This window comes from Pseudochaenichthys georgianus, chromosome 17 (genome assembly GCF_902827115.2).
Source record: "Pseudochaenichthys georgianus chromosome 17, fPseGeo1.2, whole genome shotgun sequence".
In the NCBI taxonomy this organism is placed as follows: domain Eukaryota; kingdom Metazoa; phylum Chordata; class Actinopteri; order Perciformes; family Channichthyidae; genus Pseudochaenichthys; species Pseudochaenichthys georgianus.
In genome coordinates, this window is record NC_047519.1 from 19059855 (window position 1) to 19072900 (window position 13046).

General features: G+C 46.8%; 1 protein-coding gene across 3 annotated transcripts in view; it reads right to left on the reverse strand.

Moving 5' to 3' along the window:
- The window catches only part of kcnn1a (potassium intermediate/small conductance calcium-activated channel, subfamily N, member 1a), an 80946-nt gene that overhangs the window by 9460 nt on the left and 58440 nt on the right, over nt 1-13046 (reverse strand). For all 3 annotated transcript variants that reach the window (XM_071206289.1, XM_034104093.1, XM_071206290.1), the window contains exons 5-7: nt 2957-3098; nt 937-1047; nt 104-231 (exon numbers count right to left, since the gene is read on the reverse strand). In XM_071206289.1, the coding sequence (XP_071062390.1) occupies nt 104-231; nt 937-1047; nt 2957-3098 (381 nt within the window). The remainder of the gene's footprint in view (nt 1-103; nt 232-936; nt 1048-2956; nt 3099-13046) is intronic.

Below are 13046 nucleotides of genomic sequence, written 5' to 3' on the forward strand. Positions count from 1 at the left end.
GTGATTCCCCTCGGTTGCTCTTGGTGAAAAAAATCATCATATTTATGTCAAACATTTTTATGACACATTAGATTACACAAAGCAAATTCAGAGCAGGACTTACTGGTGAATGGCTTGGAGAAACTTGCGCTGGTGTTTCCGCACCTTGGCATGATCTATCTTCTTGACCAACTTAGTGTGTTTGTAGATGAGCCATGTTTCCCTGAGTACATTGGCAGCTGTGTTCTTTACCTGAGGAGCAACGTGAGAAAGACATACAATGTAAAGTAGCTTCAAGTCTACAAATTCAGATGTGAAACTCAGGCATACATGTTAAATAGTAGCAAGAAGTTACATTTACTTTATTTCTAAAACCTGAGTTACACACTATGTATGTATAACAAATGAACCAGAGTTACAAGGATTGCAAAGCTAGGAGAAGAAACATCAACATAAAACCAGAAGGTAAATAACAACAAAGGGATTTGATGTTTAAAAATGTGACAAAGAGTCAGTTGATGTTACTGAGAGGAACTTTACATTTTTGACGATTTACAACACTCAGATTAGTATCAACACAGGAGATTTTTAGAGATAGTATCATGAGGACAAAGTGTCAACTGGGAGTCTATCAAATAAAAAGTCATAGGATAATTAGCAGAATAAGAGAGACGAAAATAATTATGTTTGCTACTTACTTGTCCTGTTCTAACCTTCAGAATCATTTATTTTCTTTTGTATTTTGACAGTGTTTATCATTTGACTTCTGAATAGGGTTTAGAAAACGTTACTACTGCAGAACTCTGCGTCTGGGGTGTGGATCTAAATATACATGCCTGCAGATCTAATTTTAGTCTCGCTTTAGTCAAATTCAAATGACAGTCCTAAATGAAATGGGAAGAAACCCTTGATATTTAATCAAAACTAACTAGAATGCGGTGGCATGCAGTGACTCACTCGTTTGCAGAGTTGTGTGTCCATCATGAAGTTGTGGACGTGTTTCTCAGCCTTGGTCAGCTCCAGCTTCCTGGCTACCACGGCAACCACCAGTGCAGTGCAACCAGCTCCCTGTTCACAAACCCACAGACAAACAAACACAGCAACAACAACATTTTGTTTGTGAGCTTTTTAAAATGAAACTTCACTACATTGATAAAGAACAGAAAGGACCAGTAAAGAAACATTACAAAACAGTTTAAAGAGCCTGTGACAGCCTCCCAACAACTGTTGTGCAATGAAATATTGGGCTACTAGTCATCTCGAACCATCAGTTTAAAAAAGAAGGTGCGATACCGTTCCGATAAATATCAATAATTTCGAACATCGCGGGGAAATTCCTTCGAGTCATTTTGAAGTTTTGTGGGAAGCCGGAAGTGACGTCAATGCGGGAACGCTTCACTGTGCGGCGAGAGAGCTAAACATGGACAAAGTGTGTTGTCATGCGTAGAAATGGTGAATTACTGAGTTTAGGCACGTTAATAACGTTTTAATGAAGTTGACTACAGTATATTCATATTTGTCAGTGCTTTCATGTCAATTTGGCGACATAAACATAAATGATCGTGGTGAAGATCATTACATTAGGATTACAAATCGGGAGTGAGAGCTGCTGAATTTCCTCCCGTCGGATGTGATATAAAAACATATCGATTATTTTTGTAGTTGTAAACTCAAGTAGATGAAACTACATTTATTAGTGCTTTCATGTCAATTCGGCGAACATATGATACATTAAATGATCGTGAGGATGATGATTTAAAAATCGTTTGTTTGAGCCGGTCTGCATTTCCTGATGAGAAAACAAACCGATGCTTTTTGTAGTTGTAGTACTGTACACCAACATGGATTAAACGTGTGGTTTTTTTACCACAATGTTGGGGAAATTAATGGATAAAATGCACGGATTATTATTATTATTATTCCCACTCCGATCGGGACACTAGGTCCACCGTTTCCCCGCAGCGAGGCTCCCCCCGTTGACAGTATACGTGGGCTGGGCTGGGTGCAGTGGCGGACTGGCCATCGGGACGAATCCCGATGGGCCAGTACCGAAGTGGGCCGGTCGGATAAGTCACTAGCACATCCCCCACTCCCCCCGTTGACAACTTACTAGCGGTACCGAAGTGGGCCGGTCGAGAGTCCCGTATTATCGCCCATATTGACGCACCTAATTCCTAAACTTCTAACAGATACAACATAAACCGATCCTTCAGCCTCATATGAGCTCTCAGACACGTTCAAAATTAAACTGTCTGAGATTGCTGCTGTGTGCGCCATCGTGCGTTTGCATCAGGTTTACATGCAGAAGCTGGGATCCTGAACGGTGCAGCTGGAGCGCTGTGCCCGCAATGACGTCACACATAATTTGGCGGGACTTGAAGAATCCCCGAGAAGATCCAGAAAATTGTCAACATTGAAGGGCAGATTAATGGTTATCAAAGTACAAATATCCAAAATCAGTTCAGTAACGATTTTCATGGGGACAATATTTACTCAAATTGATGGGTTTGGATGATGGGGGAAACTCGTGTCACAGGCTCTTTAAGGCATTAAACGTATTTACCCATGAAGTTACATTTGGTAATGCCCCTAAAACTCGACTGAAACACCAGATTAAAGAACAGTGAAACTGAGATTTTTTTTATATAAACAACTTTTTGGGCACTTTTTCTTTGGACAGAAATGTATGGTATTCAGCAGGACAAAATATACTTATATATATACGAAAAATAACTGGACTTGTACTAAAGGCAAGTACGCATGTGATTTCATAGATTGTAAAAGACTCAAGCTACTGCGAACTCAATCATATTTGATCTTCAAATATTTATCCACTCAACTCAATATTTGAATTTCTACAAAAATCAACTTATTTAGTTATGTTGCTTGTGCAGTATGTTCAGAGTGCGGTTTTAGTTTTCAAATGTTCCTGTGAGAGTATTAGATATGTATCAGTGTGAAGAAGAGAGGAACCCACCATGATCCCTGTAAGCAGACACACGCCTTTCCCACAGTACGTGTGTGGTACCATGTCACCGTAGCCGATGGAGAGGAAGGTAATCGAGATGAGCCACATGGCTCCCAGGAAGTTACTGGTCACTTCCTGTTTGTCATGATACCTGAAGGGATGAAGATAAGCAGAAGCGGGATACAAAAAGTGAGTAAAACCGCACACAGTTTCTTGAACGTGAGCATGCTGGAGAATAATGTGGTGCTGTGTGAACCAAACAGGTGGTGGAGGTGGTGAAGATTGAGGAAGAAGAGGGGAAAAAAAATCATGGTGCAAGGTGTTACACCTGTTTTGCAAAGCCTAGAGTCTAAAAAAAAGTCCATTCTGAGATTTAAAAAAAAGAAATGAGATCCAATGGATTTGCAGGATGTTTCTATTCTTCTTTGAGTAATTGAGAAACTTAAAAAGAGAAAGATGTTTGATGCGTAAGAAGCTTTAACTGACATTTTGGGCAAACAAAAGAAAAATTGTCGATATTTTTGAGAGAGCAACATCACTGAGAATGTTTCATGTTCAGTGTCTGTCAATTTGAAAAGAATAACCATTTGCTGAGAGGAATGATATGAAGGAGCATTCAATAATGACTTTGAGGCCAAATCACTTACTCTTGTCGTACATTTGCATAGAAATGACCGTTTTAGACAACATGTTTCAAATGACAAAGAGACGGGCCATGTCGCTGTGAGTGACTGGATAAAGAGCACCGCAGGTCAAACTGGATTTGAATGTGACAACTCAAGAAATGTAATGTCAGAGCAACCAAAAATGCACATACAACTGCATTAAATCAAACCAACAATTGGCATATTGGTCACGAGTTTACGCTGCCTGAAAAAAAAGGTTTGGCAATGCAAATCATCACTTCAAACATGTTGTTTGCTGAAAATAGCTGACAGCGATGCTTGAATTGTCAGTCCAAAAAACACACACTGTACAAAGCCGGATTGATGATGACATTCCCATGCCTTTTGCAGCAAGACAAAAGTCCATCTGCCTCACCCCCCCCCCCCCATCCATCCAACTTGTCTAATTATTCCCAATGGGCTGTCTAGGAGGAGATTAGATAAGCTTTAATTTTGGAGTTGATTTTAACTTAATATTCATTAAACACTTTGAGACAACATCTCACCACCATCCTTCTGACAGGACAACTTAGATGGAGTCTAATTTCTTGGGATTTTGTAGAAGCTTTTCTAAAGGGTATTCTGACCGAGCCAATCATGAATTGCTAACATCGAACTATCCAGCGGCGTCTCAGCATGTGGACTCAAAATGGCCAGAACAATCCGCTCTAATTAGAAATTGGAGCACTTTTCGATGAGTCCCTTAAGTTTTCTCTTCCAAACGAAGGCAACTGCCTGATCCTCTTTCTCCTCCAAGACATCATATTGTTATCACATATCAAATATGAACTAATCATGCCTTCTGCAGGTTTTTAAACTCCCTCTATCACAGGTGTCTCTTCATGCTCAAAGTCAGGAAAAAAAGAAGAAGCTGTGAGCACCTTTTCCCCCCTTCAAAATGACAAAAAGTGTGCGGTCTGTGGGATTCAAGCTCCCTAAATGACATGCAGAGAAGCAGTCTGTGCAAAACCATGAGGGAATAAAAAAAAAAAAGACGTCTGCATCCTGCATGCTTCAGAACCAGTATATTGAGAGCAGGGGAGCAGTGGGAAAAACATAGGGTCCATTTAGAGATGGAACAACAACCTCTAACAAATACTGCAGTATCACCAGGTGTTGGGGGGTTTGTACTGCTTTGTGAACAAGGGCTCATTTGTAAACAGTGGGGTAGGATCGGATGAGTAACAAGGGAAGAAGCTCATTGAATTTGACACCCCTGTCTCTTTTACCTGCATCCCAACACTTCGCCAGCTGCCCTTTGATAGCTGCCAGGGGGCTAAACTTGATCAGCTAGCTAAATATTGTAATTACAAGTGACTAGTATGTTAATTTCATTCATCTTGTCATCAAGGGGAGCTGAGAGTGAGTCATGTCTTAGAGGCAAGCAAGGAATGTGCAATATAGTAGTTAACAATGCATTATAGTGCATTATATTTTCTCTGACAAAAAAGCAGAAGGTTGTTTTTTGTATAATAAAACATTTTAGATTTAGACTGTTTAATACTCTGTTTTTCTAATGGTGGGAAAACGTTTCCAACGAGCATATCTCAATAATTCTCGTCTCAGAAACAGCCGTAAGGGAATAGAGACAGAGGCTGAATGGGGAGCTGATCGATAGCGTTTTAAGTCTCTCAATATACTGTGTCAAGTTTTGTAATAGCATGGAGAAGAGCTGGCACCACTTTCAACCTATTCTAGGACAAGAGGTATATCATGTCTAGAGCAGACACTTTTATCCCCCCCTGGTAAATTCGCCCTGACAGACACTCTGCAGCGAAAGCGAGATGATGTTGTTTATCCACTACTGTTCATAAAATAATGTTGTGATTCACATCCGAATGAGTTATGAAACTTTGCGTCAGTGGTGGGTTAGAGCAGGGAGAACCACACGAGAGAAGTCTGTCAAACTAAAAAGGGGCAACAATAATAACAAAACTCTCAGCAATGTCTTCAAAGTATGACCAATGTATCAACTAGTCGCTCACTTAGTGTAGCTGTGCACTAATTCATTATTTCGAATTCATGTAACCGCCATTGTGTGTAAATGAGCTCATGATGCATTCTCCTGAGGAAATACGGTGTCACAATTCACATGTTAGGTCACGTTTGTAGTTTTGTCTGTGTTGGTGTTTTTCTTGTCTTTGGGTTTCCTGTCTTATTGTGTTAAGTGTTCACCCCCATTTCCTGCCTGTCTGCTTTCTGTCTGTTTCCCTCCCTGATTACCCGATTGTGTTCACCTGTTGTCCTTGTGTTTCTCCTCCCCTGCCCGGCTGTTTCTCGTTGTCATGATTACCCCTTCTTGTATTTAGTCTTGTCTCTGTCTGTGTTCAGTGTTGGGTCATTGTTTGTTGGTGACGGAGTTCACCGGAGAGTGTTCTGTTCTGTATTTGTCATTTATCCTTGGAATAAAGGGTTTCTCAAGAGTTATCTGCATTTGGGTCCTGCTTCCTTCACTCATCCGTGACAGAATGACCCAACCAGGAATGGACCCAGCAGACAGTTTGTACGCGGTGAAGTACAAGTTAACATGCTTGAGGAATGACTTTCGATATGCCTCCAGTACTGAAGAGAGGCAGTCAGTTATTTCTGCGGCACGCCAGGAGGTAACCTCAAGGCCCTGGTTGAGGGAGTTGCTCCCCGAGTGGGTGGAGGACTTTTTGGGCAGCGTTGAGGTCAAACCTTTTTCCCGGCCTGCTAGCTCCAGGCATGCTAGTCCCCTACCTCCCAATTCCCAACCTGACACCATACGTCTCGGCGTGTTCCGTCTGGAGTCAACCTCTGCTTCTTCCCCAGTTCCTGCTCCTGTCCAGGAGCCGTTCTCTGGAACTCTGGCTTTTGGAGGCCCACGGAGCCTCCAAAAGGCTCCTAAGAGAGGGAGTCGCAAGTCCAGACTAGCAGCCACGGTTCCAGTCCCGGCTCCAGCAGTCACGGTTTCGGCCCCAGCAGCCACGGTTTCGGCCCCAGCAGCCACGGTTCCAGTCCCGGCCCCAGCAGCCATGGTTCCTGCCCCAGTGCAGGCTCCCGCAGCCATGTTTCCGGCTCTGAGTCCGCCCCACACAGTCATGATCCGGGCTCCAGAGCTGGATCATACAGCCATGTTTCCGGCTCCAGGGCCGACCCCAGCGGCTATGGTCCCGGCTCCGGGAGCGCCCTATACGGCCGTGTTTCCGGCGTCGAAGCTGGAGCTTATAGACAGGATTCTGGCTTCAGCAGCCATGTTTCTGGCTGCTATTCCGGTCCCTGCAGCCAGGGTTTCGGCCCCAGTTCTGGTCCCCGCAGCCATGGTCCCGACCCCAGCTGCCTTGGTTCCAGACCCGGATCTGGTCCCGGCTGCCACGGTCCCATCTCGGGTTCCCTCCTCTGGTTCCTCCTCGAGTCCCCTCTCTAGTTTCCCTCTCGAGTACCCTCTCGAGTTCCCTTCTCTAGTTACTCTTCTAGTCTCTCCTCTAGTCCCCTCTTTAGTCTCTGTTCGAGTCCCCTCTCTGTTTCCATCTCAAGTCCCCTCTCGAGTTCCCTCCTTTAGTCCCTCCTTTAGGCCCTCCTCGAGTCCCCTCCTCGAGTCCCCTCTCTAGTTCCCCTCTCGAGTTCCCTTCTCTAGTTACTCCTCTAGTCCCTCCTCTAGTTTCTCCTCTAGTCCCCTCTGTAGTCCCTTCTCGAGTCCCCTCTCTGTTTCCATCTCCAGTTCCCTCTCGAGTTCCCTCCTTTAGTCCCTCCTCTAGTCCCTCCTCGAGTCCCCTCTCGAGTTCCCTTCTCTAGTTACTCATCTAGTCCCTCCTCTAGTCTCTCCTCTAGTCCCCTCTTTAGTCTCTGTTCGAGTCCCCTCTCTGTTTCCATCTCAAGTTCCCTCTCCAGATCCCCCTCGAGTCCCCTCTGTAGTCCCTTCTCGAGTTCCCTCTCTGTTTCCATCTCGAGTCCCCTCTCCAGTTCCCCCTCGAGTCCCCTCTCGAGTTCCCTCCTTTAGTCCCTCCTTTAGGCCCTCTAGTCCCTCCTCGGGTCCCCTCTCTAGTTCCCCTCTCGAGTTCCCTTCCCTAGTTACTCCTCTAGTCCCCTCTGTAGTCCCTTCTCGAGTTCCCTCTCTGTTTCCATCTCGAGTCCCCTCTCCAGTTCCCCCTCGAGTCCCCTCTCGAGTCCCCTCTCGAGTTCCCTCCTCTGGTCCCTCCTCGAGTCCCCTCTTTAGTTCCCCTCTCAAATCCCCTCGTGTTCCCTTCTCTAGTCCCCTCTGGAGTCCCCTCTCCAGTCTCCTCTCGAGTCCCCTCTCAAGTCTCCGCTCGAGGTCCCTCTCCATTCCCTATTCAAGCCCCTACGCAAGTGTCGTTGGAGGTCCCGCCGTCTACTCCCCTGCCGGGGGTCCTGCCAACCCTGTGTCCTGTGCCGTTGGAGGTCCCGCCGTCTACTCCCCTGCCGGGGGTCCTGCCAACCCTGTGTCCTGTGTCGTTGGAGGTCCCGCCGTCTACTCCCCTGCCGGGGGTCCTGCCAACCCTTTCTCCTGTCCCGTTGGAGGTCCCGCAGAATACTCTTCTGCTGGGGGTCCTGCCAACCCTTTCTCCTGTCCCGTTGGAGGTCCCGCCGTCTACTCCCCTGCCGGGGGTCCTGCCAACCCTGTGTCCTGTGCCGTTGGAGGTCCCGCAGAATACTCCCCTGCCGGGGGTCCTGCCAGCTCTGTGTCCTGTGCCGTCGGAGGTCCCGCCGTCTACTCCCCTGCCGGGGGTCCTGCCAACCCTGTGTCCTGTCCCGTTGGAGGTCCCGCCGTCTACTCCCCTGCCGGGGGTCCTGCCAACCCTGTGTCCTGTCCCGTTGGAGGTCCCGCCGTCTACTCCCCTGCCGGGGGTCCTGCCAGCTCTGTGTCCGGTGCCGTTGGAGGTCCCGCCATCTACTCCCCTGCCGGGGGTCCTGCCAATCCTGTGTCCTGTGTCGTTGGAGGTCCCGCCGTCTACTCCCCTGCCGGGGGTCCTGCCAGCTCTGTGTCCGGTGCCGTTGGAGGTCCCGCCGTCTACTCCCCTGCCGGGGGTCCTGCCAATCCTGTGTCCTGTGTCGTTGGAGGTCCCGCCGTCTACTCCCCTGCCGGGGGTCCTGCCAACCCTATATCCCGTGCCGTTGGAGGTTCTACCGGGGGCCCTGCCAGCCCCATGTCCATCACCGGTCTCGCCGGGGTTCCTGCCAACTCCTGGTCCTTTTCCGTGGGGGATCCTGCCGAAGCCTGTCCGACCGGCTCCGGTTTCTGTCCGGCCGACACCGGGTCCTGCCCGATCTCCGGAACTGGCCCATCAGCGCTTTCCTGCCCGGCCTCCTGATCCTGTCCGGTCGACACCGGCTCGAGCCCGGCCCCCTGAGAGCCGCGGTCTTCGCCCTCGAGCCCGGCCCCCTGAGAGCCGCGGTCTTCGCCCTCGAGCCCGGCCCCCTGAGAGCTGCGGTCTTCGCCCTCGTGCCCGGCCCCCTGAGAGCTGCGGTCTTCGCCCTCGGGACCGACCCCCTGACTCTTCCTGCCGTTGCCTTCGCCCTCGGACCCGGGTCCCTGACTCTTCCTGCCGCTGCCTTCGGTCCTCCATGGTCCCCACCTTGGACTCTGTTTTGACCCCGGGCCGTCCGCCCGAGACCCCTTCCTGGTTCTCGGCCTTGTCCCCGGGCAGTCCGCCCGAATCCCCCTTTTTGGACTGTACCTTGCCCCTCGGGCCGTCCGCCCGTGACCCCTTCCTGGTCCTCCGCTGTGTTCCGGGGCTGTCAGCCCAAGACCCGTCCTCCGGACCCCCTCCGCCCACCCTGCTTGGGGTTTTGGACTTTTTTTTTTTTTTTTTTTTTAGGGACGTCTGGAATCCGTCCCTTGAGGGGGGGGGTTCTGTCACAATTCACATGTTAGGTCACGTTTGTAGTTTTGTCTGTGTTGGTGTTTTTCTTGTCTTTGGGTTTCCTGTCTTATTGTGTTAAGTGTTCACCCCCGTTTCCTGCCTGTCTGCTTTCTGTCTGTTTCCCTCTCTGATTACCCGATTGTGTTCACCTGTTGTCCTTGTGTTTCTCCTCCCCTGCCCGGCTGTTTCTCGTTGTCATGATTACCCCTTCTTGTATTTAGTCTTGTCTCTGTCTGTGTTCAGTGTTGGGTCATTGTTTGTTGGTGACGGAGTTCACCGGAGAGTGTTCTGTTCTGTATTTGTCATTTATCCTTGGAATAAAGGGTTTCTCAAGAGTTATCTGCATTTGGGTCCTGCTTCCTTCACTCATCCGTGACATACGGGGGGCAAAGTCAATCAAACAACCTCTGAACAAACACTCATGATGGATCAAATGAGAAACACATGCACACACACAAACACACACACACATTCACACACTTATGAAGCACTAAAAACACAAATGTATAATATTTCGGATTTACGATCAAGACATGAAAGATTTCACATGCAATGCATAAAAAGTTACTAAATAAATGTGTTTTGCCCTCAATACTTTAATTCAAAGTGATTATCTTAAAGGTTAAAATTTCATTTTGGTGTTTTTTTATATGTTCTGGAGTATACTGTATCACTTCACATTCATTCGACTGTGAAGCCGCCATGACACACTGCTTTTAAAATGAGAAGAGGAGTGCTTGAGGTATCACGTTTAAATTTCCCTTCCGTGTTTTGTGTCCCTAAAATAAACATCTGGTAGGAGAAATACCAATGAGGGGTTACATTGGGAGGAGCCGCGGAGTCCGGGCGATGCTGCTCCTCCCAATGTAACCCCTCATTGGTATTTCTCCTACCAGATGTTTATTTTAGGGACACAAAACACGGAAGGGAAATTTAAACGTGTGATACCTCAAGCACTCCTCTTCTCATTTTAAAAGCGATGCTGCTCCTCCAAGGAAGAGACACACGTTCACTAAGACGAAAAACTATATCCGGTCACAGTGATGTGCTATTTTAAAGTATTGTCAACACATATCGACCTAAATATAGTCTATATTAAAGGTCCCATGTCATGCTTTTCCGGTTGTTACCCGTCCCCTTGTGTGTTATGAAGCTTTGTATGCATGTAAACGGTCTGCAAAGTCACAAACCCTCAAAATACACCCTGTAGCGAGTAAAACTCTAACACAGAAAAGACCTGTCTGTGCTGCCCCAGAACGCCTCGTTGGAGATTTCTCTTTTTCCATTGCTTGCTTCCTGGGTTCTGTGACGTGCCCATACCCAAATGGAATGGTTCTGTGGAGCTCCTCACACACACACACTCTCTCAGCGGCGAAACTGTGAGGCGCTGGGGGGGGGGGAGGGGTGGAGCCTCGCAGATGGGGGTACTGCGGCCCTCTTCCCATGTCCATTCACGATGTCTCGCAGATCCCACGCAGCAAGCAGGAAATTAACCCAACTTACACTATCCGCTCTTCGCAGCAGCGAGCTGCGCAACGTCCCGGCACCCAGACCCCACGCAGCATTCTGTTTGTCCTTACTGGTGTCATTTTCTGGTTGCTGTAATAGTGGTAGACTCATCAGAACAGAGTGGGCGAGCTGACCAATCAGAGCACAGTGGGCTCACAGGGAGGGGGGGGGGGGGGGCAGGAGCTCCAACAAGCCGTTTAGGACAGAGAGTGAATAGAGAACCGCAGTGACGCGTCCTAAAACCCGGATGTAAACTCCTTCCGGTTCCTTCGACAAAAAGCAATGCAATTTCTCCATAGGATTTTGGAAAATAGCTCGAAATAAGGTCTGTGGTTGACACACATTTAAGAGACGGGTCACGTTTTGTTCAGCCGGATAATATCCACATGTCTATCCTACTTTTATCATTTTCGAAGCATAAATCTAGTCACAAGAAGCAAAATGCTAATGTTATGCTATAAAGGAACTACAGCAGGGTCGCTGCTTCAACGTCACGCCAACTTAAGATCCATATTCAAACATACAGATTGTAAATTGTACAAGTTGAAGTGTTTGTTAGAACAGTTTGCAGGAGGCAAGTACTTGCTTTCAAGCAGAACAGGGCAAACAAACTTAGCGGGAGTGTTTTACGTGTTTGGTGTAATGACGTAAAACGGCCTGGACAACTTCTGTAGTCCTATTCAGCCACTTGTTAACAACCATCGTTTTTCAGACACGTAAACTCTTCAAAAAATCACCAGCGGGGTCACTGCTGATGTGTTTAATGTCGTAGAACAAAACGTGATCTGTCTCTTCAATTTGTGTCAAACACAGACCTTATTTGTTCTTATCGAATCAACTCCTCCCAACTTTAGTTTTATGAGTCAGGAAAGAATGCATAAGAAAGGAGGTGGAGTTGCTATTCTGTTCAATGATTCCATTCAATGCAGGAAGACATCTTATGGGAACTTTGATTCTTTTGAATATGTGGCCCTTCAGCTGAAATGCTCCTCTCGAGCTCTGTTCCTAAATATCTATAGACCACCCAAATACTGTGCAAGCTTTTTTGATGACTTTACTGAACTGCTGTCTATAGTGTGTATTGACTTTGACCGTCTAGTCATTGTTGGTGATTTTAATATCCATGTTGACAACCCCCAGGACAGAGGGGCAAAAGAACTGTTTGGTGTTCTTGATAGCTATGGACTGACTCAGCATGTGACAGAGCCCACGCACAATAAGGGGCACACTCTGGACTTAATTATCTCAAAGGGTCTGAATATCTCTAAGGTTGTGGTGACTGATGTTGCGCTCTCTGACCATTCCTGTGTTTTCTTTGAGAGCTCTATTTCTGTTCACAAAAATGTTCAAAAAGAGGTAACCACAAAGCGATATTTAACTGAAAATACGAGGGAAATGTTTACTCAGAATTTTTCTTCCACACTTGCCCCTGCTAACATCTCAGTAAATGAGCTAGTAGATCATTTTAATTCAAAAATTAAAAATGTTATAGATGCCATTGCTCCAACTAAGGTAAAGGAAGTGTCTGGCAAGAAAATATCTCCATGGAGAAAGGCCATGACCGTGAAAACAGAAAAAAGAGAATGTCGAAAAGCTGAACGCAGGTGGCGAAAAACAAATCTCCAGGTTCACTTTGAAATTTATAAAGAGAGACTTGGCCTTTATAATCTGGAATAGAAAAACGCACGACAATCGTTCTTCTCTGACATCATTACCAAAAACAAAAACAACGCACGTGCCTTGTTTGCTACCGTCGACAGACTAACTAACCCCCCAGTGTCAGTAGCCTCTGAATTTCTATCCACCAGGGCGTGCAATGATTTTGCCTCCTTTTTCACTGACAAAATTCAGAAAATCAGACAAGCAGTCAGTGCCTCTGCATCAGGTACAGCAAATGTGTTGTCTCTGTGTCCACCTAATAACAATTCAAGCACCATGACACAATTCCATCAGATTAATGATAAAAACCTAGAGGACATTATACAACTTCTGAAATCCTCCTCCTGCTGCCTTGATATTATTCCAACAGGATTTTTCAAAGATGTTTTGCCTTGCATGGCCTCAGATCTACTTCATATAGTA